Source organism: Chiloscyllium punctatum, chromosome 1 (assembly GCF_047496795.1).
Source record: "Chiloscyllium punctatum isolate Juve2018m chromosome 1, sChiPun1.3, whole genome shotgun sequence".
NCBI classification, from domain to species: domain Eukaryota; kingdom Metazoa; phylum Chordata; class Chondrichthyes; order Orectolobiformes; family Hemiscylliidae; genus Chiloscyllium; species Chiloscyllium punctatum.
The window spans coordinates 171855227-171866196 of NC_092739.1; the positions used below are offsets into that span (position 1 = coordinate 171855227).

At 54.9% G+C, this 10970-nt stretch overlaps 1 protein-coding gene across 1 annotated transcript in view; it reads right to left on the reverse strand.

The window, feature by feature from the left end:
- LOC140481859 (dynactin subunit 1-like) overlaps positions 1-7118 on the reverse strand; it is a 148036-nt gene extending 140918 nt beyond the window's left edge. Inside the window, 1 exon segment of the mRNA XM_072578436.1 lies at positions 7000-7118. Coding sequence (XP_072434537.1) covers positions 7000-7086 — 87 coding nt within the window. The 5' untranslated portion in view covers positions 7087-7118.
- Positions 7119-10970: the final 3852 nt, after the last annotated feature.

The following is a 10970-nucleotide window of genomic DNA, read 5'->3' on the forward strand; positions in this document are numbered from 1 at the left end:
TAACCTACACTATTCCATTGTCATCCATATGTCTATCCTATGACCATTTAAAGGCCCTTAAAGCTAGCGAGTCTACTGCTGTTGCAGGCAGGCAGGGCATTCCACGCCCCTACTACTGAGTAAAGAAACCACCTCTGACATCTGTCCTATATCTATCACCCCTCAATTTAAAGCTACGTTCCCTCGTGCTCGCCATCACCATTCAAGGAAAAAGGCTTCACAAATATCCCCATCCTCAATGATGGAGGAGCCCAGCCCAGATAAGGCTGATGCACTCACAACAATCTTCAGTCAGAAGTGCCAAGTGAATGATCCATCTCAGCCTCTGCCAGTGATCCCCAGCATCACAGACACCAGTCTCCAGCCAATTCAATTCACTCCACATGATAACAAGAAACAGCTGGGGACACTGGTTACTGCAAAGGCTATGGGCCCTGATTACATTCTGGCAATAGTACTGAAGACGTGCTCCAGAACTTGCTCCCCTAGCTAAACTCTCCCCATACAGATACAACACTGGCATCTACCCAACACTGTGGGAAATTGCCCAGGTATGTCCAATGCATAAAAAGCCACCAATCCAACCCAGCCAATTACCGCCCATCAATCCACTCTCCATCATCAGTAAAGTGATAGAAGGGGTCAGTAACAGCGCTATCAAGCAACACCTGCTCAGTGACGCCCAGTTTGGGATCCCCCAGGGTCCCTGCAAGAGGAAACCAGAGCACCCAGAGTTAACCCAGGCAGACACATGGAGAATGTGTCAACTCCACACAGACTGTCAGTCATTTAAAGCTGGTATCAGGTCCCTGGTACTGTGAGATAGCAGTGCTAATCATTGCTGCCCCAAATAATAAAAGAAAGTTGCAGAGGACACAATGATTGGCTGAGTTGTTGACAGTGAGGAGAAAGGTCTTAAACTACAGGATATAGACAGACTGGGCGGATGAGAGTGGCAGATGGAATTTAATCCTGATAAATGTGAGGTGGTGCATTTTGGAAGAAGGAACAAGTCAAGGGAGGACTCAATGAAGGGCATGATGTGGAGATGCTAGCGTTGGACGAGGGTAGACAAGACCAGGAGTCATATGACACCAGGTTATGGTCCAACAGGTTTGGTTAAAATCACAAGCCTTTGAAACACTGCTCCTTTGTCAGATGGAGGTGAAGGAGCAGCGGACTGAGAGGTTGAGATTTCAAATAAACCATGGGACTTCTGACCATATTTATATAAGGTAGGATTTGTCTGGATAGCATGCAAAACAATATTTTGCACGATATCTCAGTACGTGACAATAATAAATTAAATCAATCTCTCTTCCTGAAATGTCTTTACTGTCCAGACTTACACCATGCTCTGGAATAGTGAATTGAACAGATTGGAATACAGGGAGAACTAGCCATTTGGATACAGAACTGGCTCAAAGGTAGAAGACAGAGGGTGGTGGTGGAGGGTTGTTTTTCAGACTGGAGGCCTGTGACCAGTGGAGTGCCACAAGGATCGGTGCTGGGTCCTCTACTTTTTGTCATTTACATAAATGATTTGGATGTGAACATAAGAGGTACAGTTAGTAAGTTTGCAGATGACACCAATATTGGAGGTGTAGTGGACAGCAAAGAGGGTTACCTCAGATTACAACAGGATCTGGACCAGATGGGCCAATGGGCTGAGAAGTGGCAAATGGAGATTAATTCAGATAAATGCGAGGTGCTGCATTTTGGGAAAGCAAATCTTAGCAGGACTTATCCACTTAATGGTAAGGTCCTAGGGAATGTTGCTGAACAAAGAGACCTTGGAGTGGAGGTTCATAGCTCCTTGAAAGTGGAGTCGCAGGTAGATAGGATAGTGAAGAAGGTGTTTGGTATGCTTTCCTTTATTGGTCAGAGTATTGAGTACAGGAGTTGGGAGGTCATGTTGCGGCTGTACAGGACATTGGTTAGGCCACTGTTGGAATATTGTGTGCACTTCTGGTCTCTTTCTTATCGAAAAAATGTTGTGAAACTTGAAAGGGTTCAGAAAAGATTTAAAAGGATGTTGCCAGGGTTGGAGATTAGAGGTTTAGGGAGAGGCTGGGGCTGTTTTCCCTGGAGCGTCGGAGGCTGAGGGGTGACCTTATAGAGGTTTACAAAATTATGAGGGGCATGGATAGGGTAAATAGACAAAGTCTCCTCCCTGAGGTGTGGGAGTCCAGAACTAGAGGGTATAGGTTTAGGGTGAGAGGGGAAAGATATAAAAGAGACCTAAGGGGCAACTTTTTCACACAGAGGGTGGTACGTGTATGGAATGAGCTGCCAGAGGAAGTGGAGGAGGCTGGTACAATTGCAACATTTAAGAGGCATTTGGATGGGTGGATGAATAGGAAGGGTTTGGAGGGATATGGGCCGGGTGCTGGCAGGTGGGATTAGATTGGGTTGGGATATCTGGTCAGCATGGACGGGTTGGACCAAAGGGTCTGTTTCCATGTTGTACATCTTTATGACTCTATGACTTTGACAAAAGGAATTTCTCATGTGTTTTAACTCTAGCACTTCTTGACTTAAAACTATGATCTCTCATTTGAGGGCCATCTACAAGGATCCATGCACATCATCTTCCTGCCATCTCCAGCAGATTACCACGAAATACATCTTTTTCTCTCATCCCTTTTCAGTATTACATAGGGACCATTCCCACCATGACATTCTGGTTCACTGCTCAGTAGTCCCTAACATTGTGTTACAAGCCCATGGTAGCTTTCCAGTTGCAGGTGTAATGCACTGTTTTACCTCCTCCCTCCTCAATGTCGACATACTCCTTCCAAATGAAGCAGCAATTTCCTTGTCTACTCTCCTGTATTCATTCCCAACAATTCGGACTCCTCTCCACCGGAATGGGTGACCTCTGCTTATTCCTCAGGTATGACCTTGATCTTCCTGTCACTTGTCATTTCAGTATGCCACACTGCTCCCAATTCTGCCCTGGGCCTGCTGCAGAGTTTCACTGAAGCCTAACAGAAGCTGGAAGAACAGCATCTCACTTTCCCCTTACAGCACTGGGCAATATTCAGGATTCAAACTTTGGAGCAGGAACCCGTTTTTCTTTTGGATTCCTCAGCTGGACAGCTCCAAGCTCCCTGCTCTAATGTCTGGTTTTCTCAGAGCAGACTGATATTTTGCTGTTAATACCCTCTCTGGAGCTCTCTCACCTCTTTACAACCGTTACTTCTCCCTCAGCCTTTGGTTCCGAAAAACTCGTGAGCTTTAATCCATTTCCAACAGCAACTATTGTTTACCCTTTGTTTCCTGTTACGAAGCCAATTTTGGTCCAATTCAACCCATTAACCACTATCCCATGGGCTTTAATGTTTCTGACCATACTGCCATATGGGACCTTGTCAAATGCTTTACTAAACTCCATGTAGCTAATGTCCATTGCTCAACCCTCAGTGATCCTATTTGTCACTTCCTCAAGGAATTCAATCAAATTTGTACGGTATGACCTTCACTTAAAAATGCCATGCTGACTATCCCTGAATAGTCCAGACCTTTCGAAGTTACAGTTTGCCCTATCTCTCAGGATTGATTCGAACAATGTGCCCACCAAAGAAAGACTAACTGGCCTATAATTGTTTGGCATTTTCTATGTACTCTTTTTAAACAATGGAACCACATTTGCATTTCTCCCACCCTCCTGCACCTCAACTGTGTCCAGTGAAGATTGGAAAATAACCCTCCCTGACCTCCTTCAACACCAGAGGGAATAATCCATCTGGCCCTGGTGACTTATCCACTTTCAGGACTCGAACACTTCCGAGATTATGAAGAATATTTTGTTCAATAACTCATTGCACCTCATGGATTACTATTTCCACATTATCTCTATCCTTTCTGAATAAGAAGACAAATAATTCATTTAAAAATCTTCCACAGATCCTTTGCATCTTCACACAAGTTCCCAGGTTAGGGTGGATTAGTCATGGGAAATTGTCCCACAGTGCCCAGGGATGTGTAGGTTAAGGTGGATTGGCCATGGGATATTGTCCCATACGTCCAGGGATGTACAGGTGAGGGTGGGTTGGGAAATGCAGTGCTGTTGGTGGGTGGGTGGGGGGGGGGGGGGGGGGGGGGGTGGTGGTGTTATGTGTGTGTGTGTGAGATGGTGTTGTGAGGGTCAGTATGGATGTGATGGTGTTGTGAGGGTCGGTATGGATACGATGTTGTGAATGGCCTTCCAGGACTGTGCACGGATCCCCCACCCCCTGGGTCCGGTCCCCCCAAGTGTGTCTTGTCTCTCCCCCCGCTCCGCCACCCCCCCCCCCAGTACTGCCCCCCACACTCTCTCTCTCCCCCCCCTCCCTCACACTCTCACCCGCTACTGCCCCCCTGCCCCCCCCCCAACTCTCTCTCCTCGGTACTGCCTTCCCCCTTTCTCTCTCTCTCCCCGGTACTGCCATCCCCTTCCCTTTGCCCGAGGTACTGTCCACCCCCACCCCTCCCCTTGGTACTGTCCCCCCCCCACCACCACCCCCGCGGTACTGTCCAGCAACCCCCCCCCCCCCCCCCCCACCCGGTACTGTCCACCCGCTCTCTCTCCCCCCCCATCCCCGGTACTGTCTCTCCCCCCTGTCCCCTGTCTCTTTTCCCACATCCCCCCCGACCTCCAACCCCCCATCCCCGGTACTGTTCCCCCTGTCCTCTGTGCCCTGTCCCTCCCGTCCCCTGTCCCCCGACCCCCCCGCAGTCCCCCTGTCCCATGCTCCCTATCCACCCCCCATCCCCCCTGTCCCCTATCCCCCCACCCATGTCCCCTGTCCCCTGTTCCCACCCATCCCCCCGTCCTTCTCCTGTCCCCCCCTCGTCACCCCCGGCCCCTGAACCCCCATCCCCAGACCCCCCTTCCCCTACTGTCCCATCCCTTCCCCTGTCCGCCCATCCCTTCCCCAGACCCCCGTCCCTGTCCCCTCCCCAACACGTCACCCCCCTTGTCCCCTCCCCCGTTCGTCCCCCCATCTCCTGTCCCCTCCCCCGTCCCCTGTCCCCTGACCCCCCCGCCCCGTCCCCTGACCCCCCTCGCCCCCCCATCCCCCCTGTCCACCACCATCCCCTGTCCCCCCCCGTCCCCCCATCCCCCCTGTCCCCCCCATCCCCCGAACCCCATCCTCCCTGTCCCCCCCCAATCCCCTGCCCCCCCATCCCCCGTACCCCATCCCCCACCATTCCCCGTACCCCATCCCCCCTGTCCCCCACCATCCCCTGTCCCCCCCCCGTCCCCCCATCCCCCGTACCCCATCCCCCCTGTCCCCCACCATTCCCCGTACCCCATCCCCCCTGTCCCCCACCATTCCCCGTACCCCATCCCCCCTGTCCCCCACCATTCCCCGTACCCCATCCCCCCTGTCCCCCACCATCCCCTGTCCCCCCCCGTCCCCCCATCCCCCGTCGCCCCCCCATCCCCCGTACCCCATCCCCCCTGTCCCCCACCATTCCCCGTACCCCATCCCCCCTGTCCCCCACCATCCCCTGTCCCCCCCCGTCCCCCCATCCCCCGTCACCCCCCCATCCCCCGTACCCCATCCCCCCTGTCCCCCACCATTCCCCGTACCCCATCCCCCCTGTCCCCCACCATTCCCCGTACCCCATCCCCCCTGTCCCCCACCATTCCCCGTACCCCATCCCCCCTGTCCCCCACCATCCCCTGTCCCCCCCGTCCCCCCTGTCCCCCACCATTCCCCGTACCCCACCATCCCCTGTCCCCCCCCGTCCCCCCATCCCCCCTGTCCCCCCCCCATCCCCCGTACCCCATCCCCCCTGTCCCCCACCATTCCACGTACCCCATCCCCCCTGTCCCCCACCATCCCGTCCCCCCCCCCCCGTCCCCCCCTTCCCCCACCCATTCCCCGTACCCCATCCCCCGTCCCCCACCATCCCCTGTCCTCCCCCGTCCCCCCTGTCCCCCACCATTCCCCGTACCCCATCCCCCCTGTCCCCCCCCCATCCCGTCCCCCTGTCCCCCCCCCAATCCCCTGTCCCCCCCCCCAATCCCCCTATATCCCCTGCCCCCCCTACCCCTGTCCCCCTATATCCCCCTGCCCCCCCTCCCCCCATCCCCCCTGTACCCCCCCCATCCCCTGTCCCCCCATCCCCCCTGTCCCCCCCCAATCCCCCTATATCCCCCTGTCCCCCCTTCCCCCTGTCCCCCCCCCATCCCGTCCCCCTGTCCCCCCCCAATCCCCTGTCCCCCCCCAATCCCCCTATATCCCCCTGCCCCCCCCTCCCCCCTGTCCCCCCCCCAATCCCCCTATATCCCCCTGTCCCCCCCCCCAATCCCCCTATATCCCCCTGCCCCCCCCTCCCCCCATCCCCCCTGTCCCCCCCCCCATCCCCTGTCCCCCCATCCCCCCTGTCCCCCCCCAATCCCCCTATATCCCCCTGTCCCCCCATCCCCCCTGTCCCCCCCCCAATCCCCCTATATCCCCCTGTCCCCCCATCCCCCCTGTCCCCCCCCCAATCCCCCTATATCCCCCTGTCCCCCCCCAATCCCCCTATATCCCCCTGCCCCCCCCTCCCCCCATCCCCCCTGTCCCCCCCCCATCCCCCTATATCCCCCTGCCCCCCCCCTCCCCCCATCCCCCCTGTCCCCCCCCCCAATCCCCCTATATCCCCCTGCCCCCCCCTCCCCCCAGTCCCCCTATATCCCCCTGCCCCCCCCTCCCCCCAGTCCCCCCCCAATCCCCCTATATCCCCCTGTCCCCCCCATCCCCCCAGTCCCCCCCCAATCCCCCTATATCCCCCTGTCCCCCCATCCCCCCTGTCCCCCCCCAATCCCCCTATATCCCCCTGTCCCCCCTTCCCCCTGCCCCCCCCTTCCCCCTGCCCCCCCCTGCCCCCCCCTGTCCCCCCTTCCCCCTGCCCCCCCCTTCCCCCTGCCCCCCCCGCCCCCCCCTGTCCCCCCTTCCCCCTGCCCCCCCCTGTCCCCCCTTCCCCCTGCCCCCCCCTGCCCCCCCCCTGTCCCCCCCTTACCCTGTGGGGGTGCACCATCCTCTTGGGGCCGGTGTTTGCACTGAGCCGGGCCCCGGGCCCCGTCACCGCTCCCGCCGCCTGCCGCATCCCCGACTGCGGCTGTGTCCCGGGGTATCCCCGCTCCCGCTCCCGGTCCCGGGCCTCTCCCCCCCGGTGCAGGTCCCAGACCCCGGGACTCTCCCCCCTCTCCCCCCGGTCCCGGTCCCGGTGCAGGTCCCGGAGCCGCCGGCGGAGACGCTGCTGCGTCAGTGCGGCCGCTGGGTCCTAGCGCCGCCTGAACCTCATCATCATCATCAGACAGCAACAGACAGGGGCCAATCCGGATTAAACACAGGGACCAACCCGGATTAAACACAGGGACCAACCCGGATTAAACACAGGGACCAACCCGGATTAAACACAGGGACCAACCCGGATTAAACACAGGGACCAACCCGGATTAAACACTGGGACCAACCCGGATTAAACACTGGGACCAACCCGGATTAAACACAGGGACCAACCCGGATTAAACACTGGGACCAACCCGGATTAAACACTGGGACCAATCCGGATTAAACACAGGGACCAACCCGGATTAAACACAGGGACCAACCCGGATTAAACACAGGGACCAACCCGGATTAAACACTGGGACCAACCCGGATTAAACACAGGGACCAACCCGGATTAAACACTGGGACCAACCCGGATTAAACACTGGGACCAATCCGGATTAAACACAGGGACCAACCCGGATTAAACACTGGGACCAACCCGGATTAAACACAGGGACCAACCCGGATTAAACACTGGGACCAATCCGGATTAAACACTGGGACCAACCCGGATTAAACACAGGGACCAATCCGGATTAAACACAGGGACCAACCCGGATTAAACACAGGGACCAACCCGGATTAAACACTGGGACCAACCCGGATTAAACACAGGGACCAACCCGGATTAAACACTGGGACCAACCCGGATTAAACACAGGGACCAACCCGGATTAAACACAGGGACCAACCCGGATTAAACACAGGGACCAACCCGGATTAAACACAGGGACCAACCCGGATTAAACACTGGGACCAACCCGGATTAAACACTGGGACCAACCCGGATTAAACACAGGGACCAACCCGGATTAAACACAGGGACCAACCCGGATTAAACACAGGGACCAACCCGGATTAAACACTGGGACCAACCCGGATTAAACACAGGGACCAACCCGGATTAAACACAGGGACCAATCCGGATTAAACACAGGGACCAACCCGGATTAAACACAGGGACCAACCCGGATTAAACACAGGGACCAATCCGGATTAAACACTGGGACCAACCCGGATTAAACACAGGGACCAACCCGGATTAAACACAGGGACCAACCCGGATTAAACACAGGGACCAATCCGGATTAAACACAGGGACCAACCCGGATTAAACACAGGGACCAATCCGGATTAAACACAGGGGCCAATCCGGATTAAACACAGGGGCCAACCCGGATTAAACACAGGGACCAACCCGGATTAAACACAGGGACCAACCCGGATTAAACACAGGGACCAATCCGGATTAAACACAGGGACCAATCCGGATTAAACACTGGGACCAATCCGGATTAAACACAGGGACCAACCCGGATTAAACACAGGGACCAATCCGGATTAAACACAGGGACCAACCCGGATTAAACACAGGGACCAACCCGGATTAAACACAGGGACCAATCCGGATTAAACACAGGGACCAATCCGGATTAAACACAGGGGCCAATCCGGATTAAACACAGGGGCCAACCCGGATTAAACACAGGGACCAACCCGGATTAAACACAGGGACCAATCCGGATTAAACACAGGGACCAATCCGGATTAAACACTGGGACCAATCCGGATTAAACACAGGGACCAACCCGGATTAAACACTGGGACCAACCCGGATTAAACACTGGGACCAACCCGGATTAAACACAGGGACCAACCCGGATTAAACACAGGGACCAACCCGGATTAAACACAGGGACCAATCCGGATTAAACACAGGGACCAATCCGGATTAAACACTGGGACCAATCCGGATTAAACACAGGGACCAACCCGGATTAAACACAGGGACCAATCCGGATTAAACACAGGGACCAACCCGGATTAAACACAGGGACCAACCCGGATTAAACACAGGGACCAATCCGGATTAAACACAGGGACCAACCCGGATTAAACACAGGGACCAACCCGGATTAAACACAGGGACCAACCCGGATTAAACACAGGGACCAATCCAGATTAAACACAGGGACCAATCCAGATTAAACACAGCCTACAGCCTGTACACACAGGGACCAACCCGGATTAAACACAGGGACCAACCCGGATTAAACACAGGGACCAAACCGGATTAAACACAGGGACCAAGCCGGATTAAACACAGGGACCAAGCCGGATTAAACACAGGGACCAATCCGGATTAAACACAGGGACCAATCCGGATTAAACACAGGGACCAACCCGGATTAAACACTGGGACCAACCCGGATTAAACACTGGGACCAACCCGGATTAAACACAGGGAACCAATCCGGATTAAACACAGGGAACCAATCCGGATTAAACACTGGGACCAATCCAGATTAAACACAACCATACAGCCTGTACACACAGGGACCAAGCCGGATTAAACACAGGGACCAAGCCGGATTAAACACAGGGACCAAGCCGGATTAAACACAGGGACCAAGCCGGATTAAACACAGGGACCAACCCGGATTAAACACTGGGACCAACCCGGATTAAACACTGGGACCAACCCGGATTAAACACAGCCTACACCCCGTACACACAGGGACCAACCCGGATTAAACACAGCCTACACCCCGTACACACAGGGACCAACCCGGATTAAACACTGGGACCAACCCGGATTAAACACAGCCTACACCCCGTACACACAGGGACCAACCCGGATTAAACACTGGGACCAACCCGGATTAAACACAGCCTACACCTCGTACACACTGGGACCAACCCGGATTACACACTGGGACCAACCCGGATTAAACACTGGGACCAACCCGGATTAAACACTGGGACCAACCCGGATTAAACACTGGGACCAACCCGGATTAAACACTGGGACCAACCCGGATTAAACACAGCCTACACCCCGTACACACAGGGACCAACCCGGATTAAACACAGCCTACACCCCGTACACACAGGGACCAACCCGGATTAAACACTGGGACCAACCCGGATTAAACACAGCCTACACCCCGTACACACAGGGACCAACCCGGATTAAACACTGGGACCAACCCGGATTAAACACAGCCTACACCTCGTACACACTGGGACCAACCCGGATTAAACACTGGGACCAACCCGGATTAAACACTGGGACCAACCCGGATTAAACACTGGGACCAACCCGGATTAAACACTGGGACCAATCCGGATTAAACACAGCCTACAGCCCGTACACACAGGGCTCTGACTAGAATACACAGGATAATCTGAATTAATCACCATTGCTTGGTTTGTGGACACAATAATCTGGATTAAATCTGTAGTCTCAGGAGAATTGTTTAAACATGCACTCAATTTCAACTCACAGGGAATGTGAATTCTTTTTAAGCTTAGTTTTTATGAAAGAAAGGGAGATGGTATCCAGGCCATGCTGATGGACAAGGAATCTGTCATTAGAAGAGTTAAAAATTGTTAACGGAACAAGAAACAGAGGGCACAGATTTCAAGTCATGTGCAAATGAAGGAGAGCTGATATGAGAAAGCACTTTGTCTCACTGCTAATTGTGAAGATGGATTTGGTGCTCAGTTAGAAACTACATCAGGCACCTGATCTCTCAGGGTGGGGAGAGCGACTCTGTGATAGGTTAGGGTGGATTGGCCATGCTAAATTGTCCCCTAGTGCCCAGGGATGTGTAGGTTAGGGTGGATTGGCCATGGGAAATTGTCCTGTAC